This window comes from Balaenoptera physalus (assembly GCF_965194825.1).
Source record: "Balaenoptera physalus genome assembly, chromosome: 1".
In the NCBI taxonomy this organism is placed as follows: domain Eukaryota; kingdom Metazoa; phylum Chordata; class Mammalia; order Artiodactyla; family Balaenopteridae; genus Balaenoptera; species Balaenoptera physalus.
Window position 1 is genome coordinate 195,085,960 of NC_138882.1, and position 25,678 is coordinate 195,111,637.

At 61.4% G+C, this 25,678-nt stretch overlaps 3 protein-coding genes across 9 annotated transcripts in view; 2 read left to right on the forward strand and 1 right to left on the reverse strand.

Annotated features, from left to right (window-relative positions):
• On the forward strand, positions 1 to 5,609 carry PEX10 (peroxisomal biogenesis factor 10). Of its 4 annotated transcripts, none has more exons than XM_082412879.1 (7): positions 1 to 264; positions 1,223 to 1,303; positions 1,698 to 2,104; positions 2,538 to 2,674; positions 3,372 to 3,547; positions 3,637 to 3,772; positions 4,640 to 5,609. In XM_082412879.1, the coding sequence occupies exons 1-7, from the start codon at positions 153 to 155 to the stop codon at positions 4,779 to 4,781; spliced, it is 1,191 nt and encodes a 396-aa protein (XP_082269005.1). In that variant the 5' UTR covers positions 1 to 152; the 3' UTR covers positions 4,782 to 5,609. The 4 variants fall into 4 exon arrangements, with proteins under 4 accessions (XP_082269005.1, XP_082269006.1, XP_082269007.1 ...); XM_082412880.1 differs by having other exon boundaries at positions 4,541 to 4,670; XM_082412881.1 differs by lacking the exon at positions 2,538 to 2,674.
• Positions 5,610 to 6,780: 1,171 nt separating this feature from the next.
• On the reverse strand, positions 6,781 to 17,271 carry RER1 (retention in endoplasmic reticulum sorting receptor 1). Its single transcript, XM_082412921.1, has 7 exons — positions 17,122 to 17,271; positions 13,540 to 13,621; positions 12,412 to 12,516; positions 10,550 to 10,649; positions 9,226 to 9,304; positions 7,969 to 8,104; positions 6,781 to 7,403 (listed from the first exon to the last, which is right to left on the reverse strand). The coding sequence occupies exons 2-7, from the start codon at positions 13,618 to 13,620 to the stop codon at positions 7,314 to 7,316; spliced, it is 591 nt and encodes a 196-aa protein (XP_082269047.1). The 5' UTR covers position 13,621; positions 17,122 to 17,271; the 3' UTR covers positions 6,781 to 7,313.
• A 102-nt stretch (positions 17,272 to 17,373) lies between these two features.
• Positions 17,374 to 25,678, forward strand: part of MORN1 (MORN repeat containing 1) — a 40,824-nt gene continuing 32,519 nt past the window's right edge. The window contains exons 1-6 of one of the 4 annotated variants that reach the window (XM_082412860.1): positions 17,374 to 17,625; positions 18,770 to 18,841; positions 19,755 to 19,853; positions 20,341 to 20,451; positions 21,273 to 21,420; positions 22,017 to 22,104. In XM_082412860.1, coding sequence (XP_082268986.1) covers positions 17,550 to 17,625; positions 18,770 to 18,841; positions 19,755 to 19,853; positions 20,341 to 20,451; positions 21,273 to 21,420; positions 22,017 to 22,104 — 594 coding nt within the window. In that variant the 5' untranslated portion in view covers positions 17,374 to 17,549. Of the gene's footprint in view, positions 17,626 to 18,079; positions 18,090 to 18,769; positions 18,842 to 19,754; positions 19,854 to 20,340; positions 20,452 to 21,272; positions 21,421 to 22,016; positions 22,105 to 25,678 lie in introns of those variants that run through there. The other 3 variants (XM_082412861.1, XM_082412863.1, XM_082412862.1) reach the window with 3 other exon arrangements.

The window sequence follows — 25,678 nt, forward strand, 5'->3', positions numbered from 1 at the left end:
GTCTGCGCCGCACTCCGAGCCCAGCGCCGTCCTGAGACGCCGCCGCGTGGGCGTGGCTATCCGCTTCGCCGCAGCCCCAGGTCACCACGATCTCCCCGGTCAATACGATCTCCCCGGTCTCCACGGTCCCCGCGGCCCCGCGACCCTAGGCCATGGCCCCCGCGGCCGCCAGCCCCCCGGAGGTAGTCCGCGCGGCGCAGAAGGACGACTACTACCGCGGCGGGCTGCGGAGCGCGGCGGGCGGCGCCCTGCACAGCCTCGCGGGTGAGCCCCCGCGGGACCGCGGAGGCCATTGGGGCGCGAAGCGGGCCGACGAGCCTCAGGCTCTCCGGTCAGCCCCCCGCAGGATCGGCCAGGCCCTGCTCGCCCCCCCAAGACCTGAGCCGAAGGAAGGAGCGAGCGCCCCGGGCTTTGCCGCCTGCTGCCGGGGGCGGGGGTGGGGGCCAGGCACCCGGCGTGGAAGAGTCCACGGCTCTGGGGACACGGGGAGTCTCCCGTGGAGCAGCGGCGTCGGAGCCCAGTGGAGGGGCAAGAGCGTGGGGTGGATTCCAGACGACAGCGGGCTCCTCTTCGGAACAGCCGAAGCGAGGCTGGGCCGTAGACTCGGGCGGGTAGCCATGGGCAGGTTTTGAGCAGGAGAGGGACCCGACACGATCAGAACAAATGGCCCGTGTATTCGTTTTGCTAACACATTCACTTACTCTGTGCCAGACACTGCTCTCCGTGCTTCAGAACGTTAACTCATTTTATTCTCAACACATCTCTCTGAGTGGGACCTGCTGCTAGTCCTCTCCTTAGAGACAGGGAAGTGGGGATTCCAGAGAGATCTTGTAACTTCCTGAGGTCACAACCAGCAGTGTGGGAGCTGGGATTTGATGCTGGATGGGTGGTCTCGGCTTGAGCTCCTGGTCACTGTACTACACTGTCCTTGTGGCCCTTCTGGGCTCTAGAGCAGTTGCCCAGGCGGGTCCTGGACGGGAAGGTGGCTGCAGGTGGGTAAGTTCTCAGGATACTCAGTGGGCCAGGCGAGGCAGGTATAGATGGAGCAGAGTGGACAGCACAGGAGGCCAGGGAGAGAGCAGAGTGTGGTTTAGGACAGTCTCGGCCGCGTGAAAGGGTGACGGGGCTGGGCCTTGGCAGCAGGAAGGAGGCTTGTTCCTAATCCTTACGCTGCACCACCCTCGCCCCAACCCCTCAGAAATGACGTGGTTCCTCCTCTCAGGTGCGAAGAAGTGGCTGGAGTGGAGGAGAGAGATTGAGCTGGTGTCGGATGTCGCCTACTTTGGCCTCACTACACTGGCAGGTAGCAGCCCCTGGCAGGAACTCAAGGCCCACAACACACGCCGAGCCCAGAGGACAGGAGAGGGGCTGCCAGCAGAGTGAGAAGCTTCTGGAGGTGCTTCTCAGTGTCCCCGGAGCTGGGCCGCATGCAGCCTCAGGGAAGGAGGGGACCCCGAGCCCTTTCCCTAGGTGGGAGGCCAGGCCCTGAGCCCAGGCCGGGGCCTCTGGAAGCTCTGAAGTACCCGTCACGTCTGTCTGGGACCGTTTCTCCGTGGCTGAACCCATGGCCCGAGAGGGGTCCCAGCGCTGAGCCCTGTCACAGGGCCTGGGCTGTGAGGATCGTAGGGACCCGGTAGAGAGAAGGAGGTCGCTGGCAGGTCCCTGCCTGTCTCTCTCCCCGGTCCCTCTCCCCACAGGCTACCAGACCCTCGGGGAGGAGTACGTCAGCATCGTGCAGGTGGACCCGACCCAGGGCCGAGTGCCCTCGAGGTTGCGCCGCGGGGTACTGGTGGCGCTGCACACCGTCCTGCCCTACCTGCTGGACAAGGCCCTGCTTCACCTGGAGCACGAGCTGCAGGCCGATGGCGACGGCGCCTGGCCCTCGCGGGGCAGCCTGGCCCCCGGTGCCCGTGGCCAGTCGGGGGCAAGGCGCTGGGTGCGCCGGTGCACGGCCGCCCTGACGGAGCCGCAGCAGGGGACGCTCCTGCGGGCTGTGTTGGTGCTCAGGCAGGGCCTCGGGTGCCTCCAGCGTCTCCACGTCGCCTGGTTCTACATCCATGGCGCCTTCTACCACCTGGCCAAGAGGTTCACAGGCATCACCTATGTAAGTCACAGGTGCCGCCTGGGCCCGCTCTTCTGCAGGGGACTGCTCTTCGGGGCCTCTGTCCCCAAGCACAGTCACAGGGCCGGAGCTGAAATCCTCCACTGGAAACGTGGGTCTTGTCAGGTCCCGTTTTGCTGAAAGACCTGCGGAAGTCTGGTTTCCATAAACCCTGAGGTAGGGCGAGTCTGTCTTCCTGCCGCCAGCACGTGTGGCCGCCCCACTCTGTACCCTGAGCGCAGGCCTGGGGCCCCGGCTTCTGGGCCCCATGCCCACCCTTCCAGGCCGCCTGGACAGAGAGTCAGGTGTAGGGACATCCCGATGGTGACCCTACAGTGACCCTGTTGCTGCCAGCATCCCCGCTAGCCTCCCCTGGGCTCCGCCCACCGCAGGCACTCCGACCCTCCTGAGTCTCAGCTGATGCCCTTGCTCCCAGGTTCATCCGGAGGGCCTTCTCTCGGGCCCCCTGCCTCCCCGGAGGTCTCCAGGCTCCCCTGGCAGTGCTGTCTGGGCACGTGCACCCCCTCTCCTCAGCCCAGCCCCAGTCCTCACTGCGCTTGCTCTACCTGTTAGGTAGGGTGTTTGCTAAGCTGCTGCCACAGAGGAGCCTGGAAGCACGGGCTCAACCCAGTCAGGGCATTGGGGGTTGCCACGGGGCTCTTCCTACACAGGCACCCAGGGCCCTGCCTCTCGGGCTCCGAGCTCTGGCCAGTCTGGCTGACCTGACTGTCCCCGTTCCCTGGGGGGAAGGAGACAGAAGCGGGGGGCAAGCAGCTTTCCCTTGGGGGACGTGGCCGGGAGTCCCAGCTGCAGAACATCACCCGGGTGGTTGGTGCCTTGCTAGAAGCGGGAGCTTCTCTTCCTCCCATGGGGCTGAGTAGCGGGTGTGCCACGCTTGGCGCCCCCCCCCCATCCCACTGGGCGCCCCTGCTCAGGCTTCTTTGCCAGTTCTTTTTCTATGAGGCTTGGGGGCCTGGTCGTCCCCCCTCCCCGCGACACCTTGCCTGCAGCCTAGTGACTGCAGGCTTCGAGGTTCGTGGCCGTCCTCGCTCAGTGCTGGGCTCCCGCCGGGGGTGAGGCCCTGAGCTGTCCAGCTGCGCCCCCCCAGCTGCCGCCCAGCGCAGAGCCTGCCAGGCGCTCCTGCCCCATCCGCAGCCAGAGGGCAGGCCCTGGCTTCGTCCCACAGGGGAGGCCTGGCCCCTGGGCCACTCAGTGCCTCGTGCCAGCGGATCATGTGACTGTCCCCCCTCCCAACCCGGCTCCCTGACAGCTCCGTGTCCGCCACCCGCTCGCAGAGGACCCTCGGGCCCGTGCCAGCTACAGGTTGCTGGGGCTCGTGTCCCTGCTGCACCTGGCACTGGCCGCGGGCCTGCAGCTCTACGGCTTCCGGCAGAGGCAGCGCGCCCAGAGGGAGTGGAGGCCGCAGCGTGGCCTGTCCCACCGCAGGTGCGCAGGGCTGCGCCGGGGCAGGGGCTACCCAGCGCCACACGGAACTCAGGCTCAGTTCTGTCCCGTCGTCCCCCCTCTCCTGCCAGGAGCTACGCAGAGGAGAGAGCAGTTTCCAGAACCTCGCTGTGCACCCTGTGCCTGGAGGAGCGCAGGTACTCGACGGCCACGCCCTGTGGCCACCTGTTCTGCTGGGGCTGCATCACCCACTGGGCCGACACCAAGGTGGGCGTCCTGAGCACAGGCCCCCGGGCCACCCCCGCTGCACTGGGCCCGCTGCACTGGGCCCGCTGCCTGCCTCCACAGCCGCGCTCGTTCGGGGTGGGGGTGGGGGGCCTGTTTTTTAAAGCCCCAGGCTGGGCTGGAGGCAGGGAGCTGCGGTGGCCGGAAGCCCGCTGTGGCGGCTCCGCTCCCAAAAGGCAGGCCCCGGCCACCCACCTGGGAACCCTCGGAGCGAGAGCCGCCTGCTCGGCCTTGAGATCTCAGGGTGTGGGGTCCAGGGGGCCAGAGCAGGGAGCTCTGCCACCTCTTAGCCCTGCTCTGGCTTCAGGGAGGGGCCGGTCCCGGGCCCCCATGTACCTCCGCCCCGTCTCTCCTTGGGGCCTGAGGCCAAGCCCGCCTCGTTACTGGCATGTCCCGTCCACACGCTGCCCAAGGAGCCTTCTTCAGGGCCTGCGGGGTGTGGGTGGCTGCAGCCTCCTCCGTGGGGTCCAGGCCACTCCGCGAGGCCCCGGGGCACACGCGTGCCTGGCAGGCAAGGGGCTGACCTTCCCGGGCCAGGAGGGACCCAGCCCTGAGGGTGGGGACAGGGGACCCGTGAGCTCACACCCAGCAACTCCGAGACGCTCAGGGCAGCCACGGTTGTTCTGCGGCCAGGCGCCCTCCCTTGTCCCAAGTCACCCGTGGCCTGGCCATCTCCTCGCTGGTCACCGTCCCTGCTCTGCTCCCCGACTGCCTGCATCATCTCAAAAAAATGTTTTTCTGTCTTAAGAGAGACGTGTGTACATCCGTGTTTTACTGGAGATGCCAGTGGAGGAGGGACCCCCGGGGTTGTAGGGGTCACAACCCGTGACCTTCCTCCTCCCCCCACAGATGGAGTGTCCCCTCTGCAGGGAGAAGTTCCTCCCCCAGAAGCTGGTCTACCTGCGGCACTACCGCTGACCCGACGGAGGGAGGAACCCAGGAGTCTTTCCTGATGTCGGGAGGAAGTTTATTCTCAAGGTTGACAAGTTGACTTTACTTGCACAGAAATCGTGAAACTCTCAAGTCTTTTATTCTTTGTCACATAAGATACCGTGCCAGCCGCCGGGGAGGACAGGCGCTGGACCTGGACCTGGCCGTGAAATGGCTTCAGGGCAGGTTGGGCAGGGCCTGCAGGGCTGCCAGCCAGACAGCTCAGCACTTAAACAGAACTTCCCTCCCTTCCCCAAACCGGTCATTTCTATCCAACACCAGGCACACAGTGAGGGCGGGGCCAGACGGGCCAGGACTGAGCAGGCGCCGAGAACCAGCAGCGTGCCTTCCCGGCGTGGTCGGTCTTCCAGCCCCAACGACCCACAAACCTTACCCCTTGTCACCAGAGCCGGCTTTTGGGGCGAGGGGGCACAGCCCTTCCCGGAGAGCAAGGAGCCGTGATCGCCCCCTAACACATTTGGCAGGTGCCTTCTAATAAATGTCAAGTTTGTTTCCCGTTTTAGAAAATGGAGGGCTTTCCTGGTGGCGCAGTGATTAAGAATCCGCCTGCCAATGCAGGGCACACGGGTTCGAGCCCTGGTCCGGGAAGATCCCACATGCCGCGGAGCAACTAAGCCCGTGAGCCACAACTACTGAGCCTGTGCTCTACAGCCCTCGAGCCACAACTACTGAGCCCGTGTGCCACAACTACTGAAGCCCGCGCACCTAGAGCCTGTGCTCCACAACAAGAGAAGCCGCTGCAATGAGAAGCCCACGCACCGCAACGAAGAGTAACCCCTGCTCACCACAACTAGAGAAAGCCCGCGCTCAGCAACAAAGACCCAATGCAGCCAAAAATAAATAAATTTTAAAAATAAATAAAATGGAAGTGTGCGTCCTGGCCATTCAACACGAGCGGTCTCCTCCTGCTTGGAGCACCTGGCGGGCCCCAGCCAGCCTGACCCACTGAGGCCACCCGTCTCCAAAGCTGGTAGTGGGCCAGCTTGCCTACACCAGCTCACTGCTGTGTCCAACACACTTCCTGCCACCTTTTCTGTTATTTTCAGGTTTTTAGATCTACCTAAGCTGTGCAGAGACAGGACTTTGCCGTAGGCATCCTTACAACACCAATTCCACAGAAGTGCTGGTGTGTTAGCGCCATGAGGTGAACGGAAAAGGGGCCCTCCCAGGGCCCCTGCAGGCTGCTTCTCCCTCCATGCGACTCTGTGGGCGCGGCGATGCAGGAACAGAGACTCCTCGGTGAGCAGAGGTCAGCCCCAGACGCAGGCCGTGACCGTGGGCCCTGCTCCGGACAGGCAGGAGCCCCAGGGGAGGCTCCACGGTTCCCAAAACCCCTTACTTACACTCACCAAGTGCCCGCAACTTCCCGTATTTCAGGCCTGTGCATTTACCAGGAAAACAGTATGAAAAACAAAATAAAGTCTAGAGTTTGAACACCTCAGGTGCCATAATGTGGTAATAAAAGTACCGATTTGGACGTCATTTACACATGAAGTTAAAATTCAGGATCAGGTACACAAATGGTCTTCATACGGCCTCTTAAAAGCAAGAGGAGCTCAATTTCTGCTATGCAAAAACTGGCAAAAGAAAAGCCAGGCGGTAAACACTCGATGTCTGAAACCCGCAGACAGATGGAAACGGCGCTTGCAGCAGGGAGTGGGAACAGACCACCGGTGTCTGGGCCGCGGCCTCAGCAGCAGAGCCCGCCCTCCAGGGAGGCCACGCTCCCCCGCCAGGCCCTCACAGTGCCGGACGCGTAGCGGGTTAGATGAAGACTACAGGCGAGCAGGGACGTTGTCTTTAATGAAGTTGGAATTAAAAAGTCACTCGGTAAAATGTTTACGGGTATTGGTTTTTATCACATCAAAAAAGTTGACATGCAGGTCAGAGCTGTTTCCCTGTAGAAAGTGGGAAGCCATGTGTTAAAAGCCACAGAACTGGCTGCTCCTGCCAGGTGTTTCTGAAAAGGGGCTGCTGCATGAGAACACGTTTAAGTTAAAACAACCCTTCACGTATCAAAGAAATGTGTCAAAATAATCTCAAACAATTAAAATATATATATTTATAATTCCAGGCCCTCAGAAGCAATCATTGTAGTTAAGAACGAAGTTTTGAGTCATTATGATAGAGGCCAACTCAACACATCTCTAGCGAGATGAAATTAGGAAACCGGCATTAGAGCCCGGAGTTGCTGCAGAATCTCCTCCACGCGCCGGACGGACGGGCGAGCGTCCTCCGTGGCCACAGTGAGCGTCCTGGGAGGCGGCTGCTGGCGTCCTGGCTCCTTCCGCGGGCCCGGGCCCCCACCCCCGCCCACCAGCCCACCCGGCTGTCCACCCGGCCTGCGCTCTGCAAGGCCAGCGTCTGGACACCTGACCGGCACTGGAAAATAAATCAACGCGATTCGGTTTAAATGCCAGTTTCTTCAAGAACCTGATATTTCAGTTACAAATAATTGAAGCTCCTTTTTAAAAAGAACATAACTCCCTTGTAATCAACTACTTTATGTGAGGAAAGAAGACGGCGTCACAGCAACTTGCGGCCGTCCAGGGCCCGCGGAGGGCGGCCACGTCTAGCTGGCGAACGTCTTGCCCGCGTCCTCCTTCCCCTTGTACGTCCTCTTGCCGTGCGTGAACGGGATGTACCGGTACTTGATCATGTGCTGGGGACAGGCAGACACGTCTCAGCACGGCTTCCCCGTGACCCACCTTCCCTCCAACTCTGAGCCCCACCTTCTCCACATACCGGGCGTGGAGACAAAGCTCCGGCGGATGCCCCCGTCCCCCCACTGCCCAGCGGAGCCGGCCGAGCTGCTGGAAACCCTGAGGGTGTGGGATGGGCTTCGTGACGCCCCGTGTGCCGGACGGGCTAGCGCTACTGAGCTGGGGACGTGGGATGGGCGGCACCCGGGCCCAGGTGGTTGCGGTGGGGGGAGGCCAGGATGAAGCCGCACCGCCCTGTCTGGCCAGGCCCGTTCTAGGGTGATGTTGGTAGAACACACCATCCGGCAGGTCCTGGGCCCCGACTGTCCCGCAGTATGACGTGCCAGACCTGAGGGTGTTAACTGGCTGTGCTGTGCTGGCGGGGAGCGGGCACCACACCCATCAGACCTGCAGGGAGAGCAGGGTCCACACGGCCCTCCCGTGTCTCGGGCCCGAGCCGGCTCTCCCAAAGCTACCAGTACCGGGTGGCACTGTCTCACAGTGCAGAACCATCTGGGTTTTTACCTTTATTTGCCTCTTCATCGTGATACAGAAAAGCATGATGAAGTACATCACCAGGATGGGCCAGAACACCGGGACGTTGAATGCCTCAAAGAAGGTGCAGACCATGGCCACCAGGATGCCCTTGGTTGCTGCATGCCTAACGTAAGGAGAGAAGGTCAGTGCTGGACGGCGGCCCCGAGGAGGGTGTGGGTCTCCACTTGCGGAGTGGGGTGGGCGCTGCGTGTGGCATGTCTGACGTACTACGTGTGACCACGGACACAGCGTTCTTAGTCCCTTGAACACTCGAAGTTTTCTGAAATTACATAAAGTGTAAAACAGCAGTGGGGGCCCTGGCACTGCCCAGGCCGGCAGCTGGCAGATGCAGATGCCCCCCATGTGCTGCTGGGGCCCACGTCTAGAAATCCAGTCCTGAGCCTCAAGGCTTGAGTCCCACACGCCCAGCAGGCCGTCCCCCAGTGGCCGAGCACTGTCCCCAGGAGAAGCAGGTGGAGTCAGGCCTCAGGGCCGCCCTCCCTCCGGCTTAGAGCCCAACCCATAAGGGTCACAGCCCTACTTAAAATCCCCCTTGGTCTCCCTTTCCTAGAGAACAAACGCCACCTCAGAGAGCGGGCAGCCCCGGGCCCGGCGTTTCACGCTCATCCCACAGGGACTCGCCGAGCGCCTGCACGGCCGCCCCTGCACCAGGAGGACAGGCTGAAGGGCGGCAGCTCTTTGCCTTCACTTTTGTGACAACACAGGACAGACACGTTCATAGACTACCCCCCCCACACACACACACACACACTAGCGGGTCACCTCCATCCTCCTATCACATTCATCCTTGTCACAACGTCACACACACGTGACCGTCTCCAGGAGGCCTGGGGACGCCCAGGCCACCCCGAGGACCGAGTGGGAAGAGAGCTGGTTCCCCTTCGGGCCGCCGTGCACAAAGCAGCGTCCCCCCGAGGCCAAGTGTGCCGCATACCCGGGACCCGCCTCCCCAGAAGCAGCCTCTTTTCTGCAGCGTCGAGGTGCAGCGGTGTCACCTTGGGAGGGGGGTGGGCACTGCAAGGCCCCGTGACCCCCCTCCACGCCCAGCGGGCACGCTTCACGTTCTGGGTTGAGTCAACATTCAAAACGAGGAAACACAACAGAACTGGCGTTTCTCCAAGGGGTCTAAGCTGCTGGCTCGCTGGGACCGAAGCGCCTGCCCCCGTCTCACGGCCATGTGTGGGGACGAGCGCCCTTCGCAACCACCGTTAGGAAGTGACTCACCAAAACTTAAACTCTGGGAGCCTTCGAATGAAGGGCCGGAACTCCTCATTCTGTTTGGTTGGTAACGAGGGGCCATCGTCTGAAAGGCAGAATGTCACCCGGAGGTGAGGCAGGCGGTGCACCTTGTCATTTCCACCGCTGCCCTTTTAAGGTTCCCTAGAGCTTGTGAACCAGCAGGCCTGATACGTGACATACAGATTTACATCCTTTAACCGGACATAAAATGGGAACCTTCAGTTGATTTAGAAACCGATTCACTGCTTTAGAAGATCTGTATTAGAATTTCTTTTTAAGGCCACTTTAAGTGACCACGTAAAAATTCAACCACACGCCCATTTTCAGGAACGCGTCAACTGTACAACACGAGGTACAGGGAGAATGAACGTCCACAGGCCACGAGAGCACAGAGGCGGAAGCCGTGCATTCACTCTCAGGCGCGCTGGGCTCAGGACGGCCACCCTCTGCAGTGAGCCGCGAGCCGCCTCCCACCCCACGCAGGAAGGTGCCCTCCCCAGTTAACAGATGGAGAAACTGAGGCCTACTGAAAGGGCCTCTTGTTTCCTAATACCCCAATGCAGCACCAAACGAAAGGGTTGTTTCCTTTGCTATTTTCTTCAAATACTCCACAGAAAAAATACACAGGCTCCGAGCGTGACGCGAACAGGCTGCGTAAAGTGTGCCTCTGCCGTTAACAACTGTGCCTCTGCCTCCACGGGCTCCGCAGGAGCTGCGTCGGGTTTCCCCAACAGGGGCTGCGACGTGCCGGAATGGAGGCCTCAGCATCTGGTCGTGAGCCATCCCCGCCCCCAGCTGGCCCAGCAGGTGTGTGCCAAGGCCCCCACCTGGCCCAGGTACGCCAGGAGCAGCCAGAGCCACGAACCTTTCCACCCATCGCCCTCAGGGGACATCGGGGGGCCAGTGGCCTCAGTCAGCCACGCGGAGCCGCCGTGGAAGCCTGCTTTTGTGAGAAAGGGACCTAACAGGCAAGCGTGGAGGGGACGTGGACGGGCCAGCTACCCAGGAAGCAGGCCCTGGCTCCCCCCGCCCCCGTGGGACCTCGCCAGGTTCCACAGCCCAACGGCTCACTTTCCTCATCTGCCAAACGGGGGTGACAGGAGCGCCTGCCTCCTGGGACTGTCACAAGGGCTTAGCAAGTCGTTCCACAAACTTGCCAGGATCACAGAAGTTGCAGGTACATTTTAAGCGCCCAGAGAACAGTCCCCAAAATTTAGATTTCAAATGTTTCCAGAGAAAACAGAGCAACCCTGGCAAGTACAGAAAGACCACAACTCTCCCCAGACAAAGTGGACAGTCTCTGCTCTACCTGAGTCTTCCATTAAGGAAGGGTCCACTTTTGGAGACAGGAAAGCTATGAAGAGATTTAAATGGTAGATTCCCAAGGCGTAGGTCACGATGTACCAACCCTGGAAGAGAAGGAGAAACGGTCAGTGAGGCCACCCTGAACCCATCCCGTCTGGACTGAACCAGGACGTGGAGTCGTAACAAGTGACCGAAGTGCAGTGACCATCCACGCTGACAGTTTCTCTTAAACGGCACCGAGGGGTCTTGAGAGTGGATAAGCCACGGTCCACACAGCAAACGTTTTCAAGGGTCCCGTTAGGTGCACCCAGAATGTAAAGCCACCAGCCCCCCGGAAGGCAGCAAAAACGGGGGTGCTTCACAAAGCCTCACGCCCGAGCTGCACACCCGGGTCACAAGCCCTGCCCTCGGCCAGCGGCCCGTGACCCAGACGCAGGCTCCGGACCAGCCTGAGACACTGGGGCTCGAGCTCCTTCCGGCGGGCGGTTCACACCACCACACACTGTGTCAGGAATGTTCATAACGTTTGCCCAGAAGAAATCCAGAGCCGGAAAATCAGGAAACCAAGCACGAGTCAGCCGAGTGTCGTGGAGCCAACCTCCCTCAGGCGGCACAGAGAAGGGGGCACACGTGCCACGTGACTCGCTCTTCGAGGAGAGACTTCATCCAGTCAGAACCAGAGCTGCACTGCAGGACCAACTGTAAAAGCCTAGACATTTTCACACAAACAAGATGAGCCCCTTCTGCCTTAAAACGTTTTCAAGTCAAACAACAAAAACCTAAATGCAAAGCGTTAACAGCTGAATGTTCACACAGCTCCGCAGGGTGGGCTGAGTCTGAAGGGATGCCAAGTCGGGCAGAGACTCAGCTCAGAGCACAGGAAAACCAACCCGTACGAGATGCCCCCACCCAAATCCCCCAAGTCAAGGTTTCTAGGTCATTCTTTCCATTAAGAATGGACCAAGGTCCAGTTTCTTAAAAAAGTCTAGAGCCGATCACAGCAAACTGAACATCAGTTGTAGACACCCAATACAGACCGCACCCTGCTGCAGAGCTGGACCGGGGCCCCACCGCCTCTGCGCCGAGCCAGGGCGAGGCTTCCTTGTAGGAACGCAGACACAATACCATCCAAGGACAGGTCTCTACACTTAGCTTAGGTGAGAATTCCCCACAGCCCTGGAGGCAGCAGAGCGTCCAGCAGGTGAAGTATCCATCTACGCACACACGTACGCCTACGCCTTGGGAAGCACCTGGAAGGAGGTGTTTGCTTTCAAGGAGCGGGAGAAAAAGCCTCAGCCTCCTTCCTCTGGGCACAAGGGAGCACGAGCTGCCCTCCTCTCAGGACCTACAGAGCACTCCCGTCCAGGAGCCCGGCACTCACCAAAGGTGCAGGGAGGGCGTCCGTCCCGTGGAGGAGCCGTGCCACCCTCGGTCACCCCACCCGGCCCTCCTCGGACACCAGCACGGCTCACGGCGCCCAGGGAATGGGGTGGCCAGTCCAGGTGATTTTGTCCCTAGAGTCCCCAGCCCCCGGAAGTCCCGCGCGAGGCAGGGTCAGGGAGCGCCAGAAGGTCCCCTGTGCAGACCAGGACACTGGAGAGCGCTGTCACCTCACCAAGCCCGGCTGACACCAAGACTGTCCTGGGAAGTCCAGCAAGAGAATACGAGGAACTCAGGACGGGATGTAAACAACCCCCCTTTAAAGACAGTCACTGAAGTCTTTCTTTTGCTTGGTGCTTAACTGAAAAATGATCTTTAGAGACCCTTTCCTTCACCGTAAACCCACCTAATCCAGCGACAGAAGGAAAAACAACACCCCAGCCAACACCGCAATGCGGTGACTCATCACCGCCACCCCCCACCGACCTGCAGAAGGTAAACTCGGATCATGTAGACGAAGCTCAGGCCCAGCGTCACCACCCATCGCACAGCCGTGTATGGTGTAGACTTGTCCAGCCAGGACTGATAGATCTGGAACGAGAGCGCCCAAGTTACAGAGACCCTGCAATTCCTTCTGCAGAGCACACTTCCTGCCAGCGTTTGCCTCAGACTTTAAGTCAATGGCACTAAGCGGTGACTGCAATTAATCCAAGATTTGCAGTGCTTCCTGAGGCAAGTCCACCCCTTAAGCAAAACTACTACAGAACCACCTCTCGCAGCACGTGGTCCTACAGCATCGGCCCGAGGGGCCATCGTGGGGAGGCTGAACTTCAACCCCCGAGAGGATGGGACAGAGAAAGGAGAATGTCACCACCCTGCACGTGGGACACCACCCGAGGTCCCGTCCCAAAGCCTGCTCCCCCCGGAGCCGGTCCCAGCCCACCCAGGAGCTGCAGAGCTGACTGCCTTAATCCTTAGATTCACATATGTGCACATGTGTGCCTACATACACGTGTACGTGTGTGTGTAATTAATATACACGTGTGTAGTCTAAATTTAATTTTGAGATTTTAATTATGAAAAATTTCAACCATTCATGAGAGAGGATATGAGCCTACGTGTGCCCGTCACCTGGCTTCAATAATTATGAACTTTTCCAGACGCTATTTTTTAATTTTAAAAATCAAGACAGTTTTAGTTTTGAACCAAACTGTGCGATTCTTCACTGAGTTAGACTCCTTCCTGCAGAACCCACAGGCCTCGCTGCAGCCCCAAGGGGTATTCCCGCCGCGGAGCACAGGCCTGGGCCAGAGGGGCCGAGGGGACAGCAAGGGCAGAGCAGGGGCCGCCAGCTCCATCCCGCCCAGGAGCTAAGAATGGTTTTCACATTTTAAAAGCTGTTGGAAAAAAACACAGAAGACAAGTACGTGGCCTGAACCTCAGGAGACCCAGCACCCGCACGGCAACGGGAAAAGCTTCCGAGAGGGTGAACGAGAGGCCCAGGGAGGTGCCGCCCACCCTGCGGGGGCTGCCAGCACACTTACGCCCCAGGGAAACGTCCCAGGGTCAAGTCTCATTTAAATGTTTCTGCAACTCAGTGACCCAAAAACCAACCTGTCCGAGCCTTGTGAAGAACCTGTACACCACAGAAGGCTTCCCGTGGACGGAATCTCCCACACTGTCACCTTCGGACATGCTGTATACAAGAAAAATACAACACACTTTTAAATTCAATAAAAAGCACTCAAGGACTGGATCATTTTGCCCCATTTTCATCAACACCGTCAAGCAGGTTTCCTCAGTAGTCACTGTTTCATCCACGCCGTGGCTTCCTTCTGTGTGTCTTTACCACCAGTCACCCAGAAAAAAGAAACCAGCCAGCGACACGCCTTGGTGGAGAGCCAGGAAGGCATGTGACACGCGAAGCAGCAGCACCGGGTGGACTTCCGTTTCTGCTCATGTCACCTGCCTCACACGCCTCCGGCAGGTCCCCAGGAGCCGCCCTCGCTGACGGCCAAGTCCTGTGGCCCCGTTCCTGTGTCCACCTCCCGGGGCCGGTCCACAGCACGGGCCACGGCGCCCAAGCCTCCCCGGGGCTCGCCGGCCTCCAGCACCTCCTCCTGCCGCTCCTCGGGCTCCCCTTGGTGCCCCCACTTCTCTAGGAGCTGCCCTGCCCTCCGTCCAGGCCGCTGCCCACGGTGCCAGCTGTGCACCTCCAGGTCCTCCCAGACCCGGTCCCCACTCCATGGCCAGGCTCCTCAGCTGAGCGCCCGTCTGCGTCCCAGTTCCTTATCTGTGCGTGCAGGTAATCCTATCTGCTCCTGACCATTTCAACATGCCGTGCGACTCCACGCGCATCTAGCCCGCGAGAACCCAGGTCACTAAGGGAAGCCAAGGGCATCGTCACCCCTATTCCACAGCAGAGGATCAAGCCCCAAATAGTTTAAGCCACTTCTCAAAGTCAAGAGTAGCTCTGACCTCAGCTCCTGCAGCCCAGCACACCCCCACCTGAACCTCGGGACCAGAGGATGCAGAGGACGGAGGGCCCTGCCAGCCTGAAGCTGGTGAAGACGCCAGAGCAAAGCTCTCGCTGCCCGCAAACTTGCGGGCGGCTCCTTCCCGATCTGGCACCACGGCAGGGCTGGGGACCAGAAGCGGACTCCAGCTAGGAGTCTGTTTCCAGGGCCCCTGAGTGGCACGGCTGTGCGGCCTCAGTTTCCTCATCGGGGAGATGGCACCTGCTGGCACAGCAGCCCTTCCCATTCAGACAGAAAACCGCGGCTCCCGACGGCCCGAGCTGCCCCGTCGCCCGGCCTGCGCACAGCGGGGCTGGGGCCTGAACCCACGCCCGCCGACACGTCCTCGCCACGAGCACTGAGCAAGCCAGCAGGCTCACGATGCGATCCCGGGTCCCACGTGGAACAATGTGCCCGTTACAGCTGACCCTCGAAGAATGAAGAGTTAGGGGCGCCGGCCCCCCGCAGTCGGCAAGCCGAGTATACCTTTGCAGTCGGCCTCTGGATCCGCAGTTCAGCCAACCACGGACTGTGCAGTACCGCAGTACTCTTCTCGTGAAAAAAATCCACACGTGAGTGGCCCCATGCAGTCCAAACCTGTGTTGTTCAAGGGTCAACTGTACAACTCAGGTATTAAAATAACCTGAGCAATCCCACCACACACGTCATCACATCTGTGCTGAAAAGTCTGTCATTCAATAACACCATTTCCTGGAGCCACCGTGTGGAGGGGGCCAACTAGGCTAGCGGGCGCAGGAGTGCCAGGAGTGCCACGGAGGAGACTGAGAAATGCCCTTTGCTCTCAGGGGAGCCGAGGCTGAACTGAACAGGTGAATTGTGGCTCCTAGTCCTGTCGTTTGAGGAGGTTTGTCTTTACGTTCAACTGGGGAAAATTCCAGTTTTTAAAACGGGCTACGTTAGAGCCTGTTACCTAGGACAGCCAGCCACCCTCTTTAGGCCAGAGCCAGGCCAGCAGAAAGCTACATCAGTAACATCATTTATCCTGCGGTTCCATACAAATTACCCCTTATTTTACTTTTTTATGACCAAAGTGTTTACCTTTAGAATGCTTCTACTTGAGCTGAGGTATTAAGATGAACATTAGAAAAACCTGGCTATTCCTTTAAAGTACGTGCCCTAAACAGAAATGACCGCTTCTAAGTCTCATTCTTTCAACTGAACGTGTGGAAAAATCTTCCCAAAACAAAACAGCCAATTTCAGGTCACCTGGCAAACGACATACGTGGTAACACACGGCTCCACGCCGTGGCTGAGCTTGCCGACAGCGACGTTAAGAACGTGAACTTTGGAGTCAAACGGCCTGTCTATGGCGTGACCCGCAGGCCACCTCGGCCGGCCCCACTCGGATCTGTAAAGCACCGCAGGCCCCTCCCGGGCCTCTGTGGGAGTGAGCGGCCAGCATCAGCAGCAGGCCTGGCCCGTAGGGCGGCCGAGGGAGGGAGGGAGGGAGCGAGCGGGTCTCCCTCACACACGTCAGACCTGTTCCCGAGCCCGATCGGGGCAACCCTCGCAGGGCTGGGCGTCTGCGGTCCTCTTCCCTCTGCTGTTCCAAGGCCGCCTCCTCGAGAGAGGCGCCCTGTGACTGTCCAACAGGTGCCGGTCCCTCACATCACGTCACCCTGTTTTATTTTGTGTGACGATCGTTTCTGATTGCTTTCCGCTTTCTCTCTCTATTGCCTCCTACTAGAACGCAAACTTCCTGAGGGGGAGCCTTGTCTGTCCACTGCCAGCCCCACGGCCCACAGGGCCCGGCACAGAGCTCGCAGTGGGTAAGTTCTCTGTTGGATGTCACTGCTTCAGCCTCAACCTCAAGAAAACAAAGGCAAAAACAAGACAAAACCATTCCAAGCGGAGACCAGGAGTATCACGTGTGCAGATTTGCGTACAGAGTTCCAGAGTCATCACTGCACCTGTCTGTGGAGTGGACCTCCCTCCTCAGATGGCCCCCATCACACAGAGGACAGTCCCGCCCGGCGCACGGGACACCCACTGTTTGGCTCCCACTACCTCTCCATTCATCCCCCCTCCCCATTCCTCCTGGGTCCCCAGCGTGGTAATTTCCCCCACTTTCACCCTCTGATGCTGTTCCCTCCGCTGAAATGCCCTTCCAGACCTCATCCACTCAAGCGCTCGGCCAAGCCCCGCAGCCAGCTGCTCCCTCCCCTGGGCGTGACCACCTTCCCGTCTCCACCGGGCCCTGACCACACCGCACCTGCACCACCAAAACCGGGGGCCCCGGGGGGTCCACCTTACACATCCCCTGAAGTGAGACCCAGCCGACCGAGCAGCAGGCGCCCCGGGACGCTCCCAGGCCCAGTGCCCAGGGCAAGTTTCCCGAGGAAGCTCTGGGCCCAGCACGCGGGGCGCCGTCGGGCGGCTCGACCCGAGCGCTCGGAATCCTCGGTTCGCAGAATGGCCAGGACTCGACCTCAGGAGACCCAAGTCCACCGCGACGCTTCCTACCCAAATCCCGCAGACCGCCCTGGTTCGGCGAGGACACCGAGGCCCCACGGCCCCGGCCGGGCGGCCGACCCCTTCCAGGACGCGCCAGCGGGGGGCGGGAGCCGGTCATCGCGGCGACCCCAGGGGCCCCGTTCGGCCCCGGCCCCACGCGCGGCCCCCAAGCCCCCGGCCCCCGCCCCGCCCCGCCCGCCGGCACCTCGCGGTCCACTGCGGCCGAGCGCGGTCTCCCGAGGGCCGCGAGAAGGAGGACGCGGGTGGCGGCCGCGCCGGCGCTTCGCTCGGTCCGGGAAGACGCAGCCGAGCACTTCCGCTCCGTCTTGCGCGGCGCCGCCTCCCGGGCCTTCAAGATGGCCGCCGGGGCGGGGCCGAGAGCCTCCAACCATTTCCGCTTCCGGTGCGGGCGCCCAGGCCGTTGGCGGGGCGGTCACGTCGGCGGAAGGGATGTAAGCGGCGGAAATTCGCCGCGTTGCGCAAGCGCAGTCGCGTCCTCTGGCTCCGGGCCCAGACAGCTCCGCTCCAGAGATTGGTAACGCCCAGAGACTGAGACCGAGGCCACGCCCCCTCGCGACCAACGAGCCAATGGAGGAGTGCTAGGAGGTTGCTAAGGGAAACTCTAGAGGCAAGATGGCGTCCGCCCGTGATGGGTGCCCGAGCTCCCGCCTGGCGCGCCGAGACCCGCCGGCGCGGCCACCGCGGGACGGTAACAGCCGACTGCGCCCTACCGGGCCTCGGTCCGGATGGGAGGGAGGCGGGCAGGTCCGGACGCTCGCTGCGCGTCCCCGCACCCGCACTTTCACTTCAGGAAGTCCAGAACCCGCGGCCCCCAAGCCCAGCGGGGCTCCCCACGCGCGCCTCCCCCGAGTCTAGCCCGCAACCCCCGGAAGCCTTGTCGCCCCCGATCTGGGAGGGACGCGCCTTCGCGTGTCCCGGTGCCCGCGGGATGGGTGGGGTCCCGGGCCCAGAGTAGCAGAACCGGCCGTGTCTTGGAGACCCAGCCGGCAAGAACCGAGTCGGCCCTGGGTGTCCCTGCGTCCTGGCAGGGGTCGCCTCTGACCGCGCCTGCCGACGTCCCCGACGCGCGGTCAGAGGAGGTTTGATAGGACCTGTTCATAGAATGAAAAAAACGGGGCCATAGAGATCCGAGTCCACACCTCTTAACTTCAGGTAGAACCCGAGTCTCGTTTATGGCACATACCAGAGTCTGGCAACCCCACGCTTCCCTAGAGCCGCTCGCCCCAAGTTGGCCTTGAAATAGGGGGGCTGGTGGGGAGGGGGCCCTGCCCCCCCCAGGAACTACTGGAGTTGGGAGTTGGGGGATGGTGCGCCCAGCAGCTGAGTGGCAAGAAGTGATGATGGGCAGGCCCTCCTTGGGTGCAAGTGTGGATTTTGTCCGGAGGGCACAGGAGGCCACTGGGGGGATGAGGTCCCTGCAGAGAGATGACCGGGACGGCTCTTCCCCTTGTGCCCTCACTTACCCCCAGCTAATTCAGCTCAGTTCAAATGTCCCCTCTCAGGAAGGCTCCCCACCCCTGCGCACACCCGTCCACACTCCCACCAACCTGCACGCTCCTCTCAAGGACCCTGCGCTCACTCCTAGCCTGCCTCCCCCCGGGCCTCTCTGCACAGAGTAGGTGCTCAGCGTGTCTGGTGCATAAACAGATGAACAGGGAGAGTCGTGACCCGAACTGAGCCTTTAGGGAGCAGTGGGCAGGGGAGTTCACTGGGGGTGAAGCCACAGACACCTGGAGGAGCCCCCGGGACGGCCCGCACCTCAGTGCTTGCTGGTCATCAGCCGAGTCACCTGTGTCTCTTGCTCACCTGTGCGCCCTCCTTTCAACATTCAGGTTACGGAGTCTGCGTTTACCCGAATTCTTTCTTTCGATATGAAGGAGAATGGAGAGGAAGCAGGAAACATGGTAAGGATGGGCTGTGGCCTCTTCCTGCAGCCGTGCCGCTGATGGCCCGTGTCCCTGCCGATCTGGGGGCCACACGGGTGCTGGCCACACCGAGCCCTCAGCGCTCACTAGTGCCCGTGAGGGGCCATCCTGCAGCACTGGAGGCCTGGACGGCTCCCCTGGTGCTGATGAGATCTGCTTTTCTTTTTTTTCTGATGATAAAGAGACTGTCTGTTTTTGTAGAAAATCTAAGAAGCAGAGGAGAGCAAGTATCAAGTGGAAGTCCCCTGGAGTCCCCCCCAGAGTCAGGCCTGAACTTTCCAAAGTTTACACTCACGGTTTTATGCCTGTTTGGGGTTCTGTCTGCTCACATCCTCTGCCTGTTTTTCTGCTGGAGGATTGATCTTTCAGTATTTTCTCATGAGCTATTTTTATATCTGTTGGCTGCCAGGATTTTCTATATTTTGAACCTTTTGACTTTTATTGACTTTTCTTGTAACGTTTTTGCCCCACGGATGTTTCTCACTTTTGTGCTGAAATCTCTGATTCTCTTCCTGGCCTGGACAGAGTGGTCCCTCCTTTTTGAAATGTGCTTCAGTGTCACCCTGTGACCACAGACTCTCTCTCTCTCCTTCTGCCCCTGCGCTGACAGAGGTGAGGTGGCCATCGAGTCCCCTCTGAGGAGGTCTGGGGGCGGGGTCCTTGCACTTTTGATGGCCAGGACAGCAGGACGACCCTCAGTCATGTTTCACGGACGTTCTCGTTGGTGGACGTGTGTGGGTGAGCCTGCAGAGAGCACGTACTAGACGAGAGATGGAGCCAAACGCAGAGACTTTCACGGCTCCGCTCTCGTCCCTGAGAAACGAGCCCGGTCACACGCACGCCCCAGCGGTCACTCCCAGCCACTGCCTGACAGCACGATGTCTTTCACCAGGTCAGGGCAAACTTCTGTTTAAAGACGGGAGTTACTACGAAGGCGAGTTTGTGGACGGAGAGATCACGGGAGAGGGCTGCCGGCACTGGGCCCTGACAGGTTAGCGGCCCGACGCTTTCCTCCTAAACCAACCCTGGTGTGAGCTGGCCCCTCCCTTCCGGGTGCAAAAGGCACTTCCATCTGTAACCTGGGGACCCCTGGTTTCCCTAAGGTGTCTCGTAACAGCCTCGTGCCAGCCTGGGGCAGGGTGGCCACACTGCTGCCCGCAGAACCTCAGACCCCCACCGGCAAGCGGGTGTTGGGTTCTCAGCGGAGAGAAGCCTCACCCCACGGGCTCTGGCCTGGCGGGGCCTTTGCCCCCAGCACCCAGATGCCCCAGAGAGGGTCCCCTTGCGGTGGACTCCGCACGCACGCTGCTGGGGGGGAGGGAGTCCCACTTCCCTCGTTCAGGGTGAGCCGTGAGATAAAGGGACACCGTGTTCGGCTACCACTGCCCGGGGGTCGGGCAGGAGCTACTGGTTATCCCGCGGGACTCAGGAAACGAGTCTAACCCTGGACACCGCCTCCCGCCTCCCGTCCACACCAGGGAACACCTACACCGGACAGTTTGTTTTGGGAGAACCCCAAGGACACGGCGTCATGAAGTACAAAGCCGGCGGACGTTACGAAGGGGAGCTCTTCCGCGGCCTGAGAGAAGGTCCGGGGTCCGCGGGAAGGCGTGAGGCATCGGCCTCGGGGTGGACACTGGGGGGCCCGGACCTCAGCCCTCCCCGGATTCTGACTCGGGGCCTGAACGGGCCCGGGCGCCCGTGTGCTCCCCGGTCCGGTGCGGTTCAGAGCGCAGGGCTCACAGCGAGCCCCTCAAACCTGGTGACTCAGGTCCCCGCTCTGCCTTCGCCCTCGATCCCGCGTCAGCGGTCTGGCCTGGGCTCGGCCGGGCGGGTCTCCTGGCCTCGCTGAGGGTCGCAGTGGCTCGACCAGCGCTGTGGGTCCTCTTGACCCTCGGCTCGGTCACCTCCTCCACGTCCTGTGGGACCCAGCGAGTCAGGAGGCCACATTCCGGGGGGCAGCGGGCGGAGCAGCCCCAGCCCCCGACAGCACGCCCGGCGCGGGCGCAGCTCTGTCCCCCTCCGAGGCCTCCCGCGAGGTGTCAGGGCGCCCTCCCCTTCCCAAGTGTGCAGGCCCTGAGACTCCGTGTGCTCAGGGGCACTTCCTCTGGCCTCTGGGCCCTCTGAGTAGATGGTGGAGGCCCAGCACGACTGTCGGTCCTCAGCGTGCACTCGCACCTGCGAGCTGGCCTTGACCGCGCGGCAGCACCACCGCAGCCGGACAGCAGAGCGTTTCAGTCTCCGATGCTGGGGGGCCCGGGCGCCCCCACCCTCCCTCGGGACCTTGAGAGCTGGACCCAGAGCCGCTCCCGCTGCGTGTGGCTGCCAGGCCGCCCCAGATCGGATTGCGGGGCCGAGGGACCCCCATGGGGCCCGGCTACAGGGGGTGCCGACCCCGTCCTTCTTCTAGACACCCCCCTCCCTCAACGGAGGCACGAGGTGACCCTCAACTCTCGCCCCCCTCCAGGACAGGGACACCTGGTGGACGCAGATGGACAAGCTTACTGGGGGTCGTTTCACGACAACAAGCGGCATGGCCAAGGGCGGATGGTCTTCCGGTGAGTCCGCCGTCCTGTGGGCTGTTCCCCCGTCGAACACCCAGCCCTGAAAGTACAGTCTGGGATTTTTTCATGTGATCCTGCAGTTTCTCCCTCAGTTACTGACATTGGTTCTGTGTGTATTTAGTAGGAAAAACATCCATCCCCCTCCTCCAATGAAACACCAGGTGGGAAGGTGGGGTGGATGGGAGGGTCAGGTGGGTGGGTGGATGGAGCGCGGCCGAGTCGGGTGGCGCCCGCAGGCTCTCTGCTTCGGGCCCAGTGCTGGGTGTCTTTCACACTCCAGGCAGTTTTCGTGCAAAATTCTGCCCTTGGGATGTGCAGGCCCCCCCATTTCCTTCCCGTTATCCTCTCCAAACCTTCACACCCGGGGCCCGGCAAGCGGGGCCTCCCGTCACTGCACCCCACCGGGCGCCGAGGCCACCTGCCCCTCTGGCCGGGCCCTGGCAAGGCCACAGCTCGCACCATCTGTTCCGGGCCTATTTTTGCCTTGGTCCCGGGGGTGCGTGCTGAGCCCCAGTCGGAGGAGCCGGTGTGCGTCACACAGCCACCTGGCCCTTCCCGGCCTGAGAGCAGCCTCCGCGTTTGTCCCTCAGGAACGGAGATGAGTACGAGGGCGACTGGGTCCGGGACCAGCGCCAGGGCCACGGGACGCTGCGCCGTGCGGACGGCTCCATCTATGAGGTACTGGACCCACCGGCCGGGCGTCCTCTGCTCCCGGTGCCGCCCGGGGCGCAGCCCAGGTGCTGCCCTTCTGACCCTGTGAGGTAGGGTTGGCCGCCGTTCCCGTTTCGCTGACGAGAAGATGCGGTTCAGAGAGCTTAAGGGCCGCCCGCCAACACCTTTCTGTCCCGTCGGGTTCCTGAGACACGCCATGACCCAGCGCTCTCCTGTGGGAATGGCCTGGTGAAGCCTTTTTGAGAGGAGATACCCGTGGGGTCCCAGTGCCCTCGACAACCTGGGGAAGCAGGCGAGGGCCCCTCCCCGCTCCTCGCGAGCAGGGCTCTGCGCCCCACCCCCCATCATCGTGGCAGCTGCTACTCTCAGGTTGATGAGGGGTTTTAGGTGCCACGAGGCCAAGGATGCAGGCACGTGGGAAGACCTTCTCGGGCCCCCAGAATCCATCATCCTTGTGCCTCCTGGACGCCGGCCTGTGGGCCCAGCCTGCCCTGCAGAGATGCAGCCAGGGGCCAGAGAATGCCGCGTGAGCCAGGTCTGAAGGATGGGAAAGGGCCGCCGCGTGGAGACCACAGGGAAGGACATTGCAGGCAGCGGAAGGGCGAGGCTGGGCTCCGAGGCAGGAAGAAGCCTGCGTGGCCAGAGCAGGGGGCAGGGGAGGCAAGGCAGGAGGTCCGGGCAGTCCCACGCATAGGCCCCGGAGCCACGAGCGGTTGGAGTTTTATCCTACACATCACAGAAAGTGCTGGAAGGAGTTGGTGACCTGATCCCTGTGTTTGGAAGGTTTCTCTTGTTCTCACTCATGGAAAGAGGTGATGGCGGGCTGCATGGGGTATAGAACCAAATTTGGGGTGGTTTGGAGTTACAGACACTGGACTGGTTGACAAGAGCAGAAGCGAAGATGTCCCTGCATTTTTGGCCCAAGCGTCGGATGGATGGTGGTGATGCCTGAACCAGAATCTGCCGGAAGACAGAATTCACACCAGTAATTGAACGTGAAAGTATTAACTAGTGAAAGACAGCAAAATACTCAAAGGGGTAAAAGCAGGAATATGGCAAAAGCAAATGTGAAAGTGGCCCCAGGAGGCGCCCTCGAAGATGGGGTGTGGGTACCGGCTGGTTGCATCCTCGGGCCTGACCGCATGGGGCTGAGGCCATGGGAGATGTGACTCGTGGCACGTGGTGGCTTTGGGAGTGACTGAGCTGCCACCGAGCTCAGCTGTGATGCGCCAGCTGAATCTGGGCCTCGGGAGCCGAGGATTGCACGTGGCTGTGGATGTAGTGACGGCGGCCACGAGGCCCCTGGTGTCCTGGACGGGAGCTCAGGTCTGCACTCAGCTCCAGCCACGGCCCCGAGAGTCCCTCACTTCTCACAGCCTCGGGGCTGAAACAAAATTTGATCGTATGGGTTGCAGAATTAGGTTGTCAGCTGAATTCATATCTCTGCGAAGTCTCTCATGTGAAAGTCAGAGTGGAGATTGGGAAAGAAGTCCCGGGAGACGAGGGAAAGCCCAGCCCCTCTGGAGACTCAGACCCTGCAGACAGAGGGTGTGGCCGCGGCCCGCTGGGTTGGAGGAGCTTCCCTGGGCGTCGGCTACCAGCCGGGCCGTGTGTGCAGGAAACCCTGGGACACAGAGGAACTCGCCCAGGACAAACCCCTGTGCCTGAGGGATTAGGAGTGGGCACCCTGGAGCCCGAGGGAAGCCTCTTCCCGGCAGGGTCCCTGCAGTGCCCAGCACGGCACCAGCTGGCAAAGCGAGACGTTTCAGGGTCCAGCTCCCGGAGCCCAGAGTCGGCAGGAAGGGTCGTTTTGGGGCCGAGAGGCAGTAAGCTGGTAACTGGCCGGGGCCCTGCCTGAGATGGAGTGGCCTGCTGGGGAGCGTGGAGTCTTGCCCTGGCTGCGAGGCTCCCCCAGGCATGCTCACCTTGCCTGCTTGTAAAACGCGGAGCTCTGCTTAGGTAACACCACCTCCCGGGCCCCCTCCTGGGACCGCAAGTCCTGGTCTGGGCAGCCAGCCACTCCCGGGGTGCCGCCTGGGCCGCTGCGGTTGGCAGTTTGCGCCAGAGCCCATTTGCAGATGCCACTGTGCCCCGGCCAGAGCCCTGCTGCTTCTCCCCAAGGGGGACGTCTGTCCATCGTCATGGGGCCAGGCTTTAGGGCTCACCCTGGGCAGCCACAGTCCCTGGGCTGAATTCTCCAGAGCTGCCACGGAGGAGAGGAGCGCGGGGGGGCCTGGGAGAATCCTCCTCGCTCGGCACCCCCAGCAGAGTCCACGCCTCGCAGGCTGGGGGCGCGGGGGCGCGGTCTAGTGCCCGGCACTGCCCTCAGCTGCCCTCTGGCTCCCCGACTCTCTCGACCACCGTTCCAAAGATGAGGAGGCCACCCAAACCAGGGGGTGGCCGAGCCCTCGCCTTCTTCCAGAGAATCCCGCAGGCCTCCGCCCCCGCCCTCCACCCCGCGTGCCCTTCCCCCAGAGGCAGTTTGGGCGCCTCCAGGGCCTCCCCATCAGCGGCCTGGGCACTGGGGGCCCTGCTCGGGCCTCCCCGGCAAGTCGCTGCTCAGCCGGGGGGCTGGGGGTTCCCCGCCGCCATCCACCAGGGGGCAGCCCGGCCCTGCCGACCGCCTGGCCCTGCAGGGGCCTCCTCCACTGGCTGCGGAGCTAGAGCCGCTTCCGTCCAAGCGGATGCCCAGTGGACGCCGGCTTGGATGTCAGGCGGGAACTGGCAGAGTGCGAGGGGCCGGCGGCTTCGTCCCCCGGGCGCTTTGCAGGTGAATGAGGGTCCTTCCCCAGGGTTCAGACCGTCCGCCTGCGTTCCCGCTGTTCAGCAATGCCCCAGCCTCCCAGGGCTGCGCACTCAGACGACCTGCCCGCACGACCCAGACCCTGAGCCCCGGGACACGCAGCCCCGCGGTCGGGAAGCGCTGCCCCCACCCACAGTCGCAGCCATGACCATGTCCTGAGGGCCCCGGGAGGACACCCAGGCCCTGAGTCCCCGCGTCCCAAACAGCTTCCCGACGGTGTGGACACAGGAGCTCCCAGCTCTCAGCGCCCGCCTCTCCGTGCTGTGGGGATGCCTCCTGCGCCTGACCTCTAACCTGCGACCTCTGGGCATGAAGGGTCACCTGGGAGAGGTGGAGCCGCCAGAGGGAGTTGGCATGTCTCCCATGAGGGTACAGCTGTCCCCAAGCTTTCACTAGGCAAATAGCTTTCTCTGTTTTTCAACTTTATTGCAAAATACACATAACGTAAAATTTATCACCTCATCCATTTATAAGCGCGCAGCTCGGTGGCATTAAGCACATTCACATTGTTGTGCAGCCATCACTACCGTCATTTCCAGAACTTTCTCATTTTCCCACACTGAAGCTCTGCCCCCATGAGACACTCCCTCCCCACCCCTCCCCCAGCCCCCGGCCCCCACCCTCCTACTTTCTGTCTCTATGGATCTCCTCCAGGGACCTCGCAGAAGTGGGATCATGTAGGATGTGTCCTTTCGTGTCTAGTTCATTTGACTCGGCGGCGTGTCCTCTAGGTGCATCCACGGTGGCGCAGGGGTCAGGACCTCCTTCCTTTTCCGG

Bases quoted from the DNA above. Each gene is read 5' to 3' on its own strand.
- PEX10 (XM_082412879.1), top strand. From the start codon at position 153: ATGGCCCCCGCGGCCGCCAGCCCCCCGGAGGTAGTCCGCGCGGCGCAG. The intron at 265-1,222 runs GTGAGCCCCCGC...TCCTCCTCTCAG, and splicing joins CGCCCTGCACAGCCTCGCGG to GTGCGAAGAAGTGGCTGGAG. The intron at 2,675-3,371 runs GTAGGGTGTTTG...GCTCCCTGACAG, and splicing joins GCGCTTGCTCTACCTGTTAG to CTCCGTGTCCGCCACCCGCT.
- RER1 (XM_082412921.1), bottom strand. From the start codon at position 13,620: ATGTCCGAAGGTGACAGTGTGGGAGATTCCGTCCACGGGAAGCCTTCT. The intron at 9,305-10,549 runs GTAGAGCAGAGA...TCTGCCTTTCAG, and splicing joins TTCCTTAATGGAAGACTCAG to ACGATGGCCCCTCGTTACCA. The intron at 7,404-7,968 runs GTAAAAACCCAG...GCCTGTCCCCAG, and splicing joins CGATGAAGAGGCAAATAAAG to CACATGATCAAGTACCGGTA.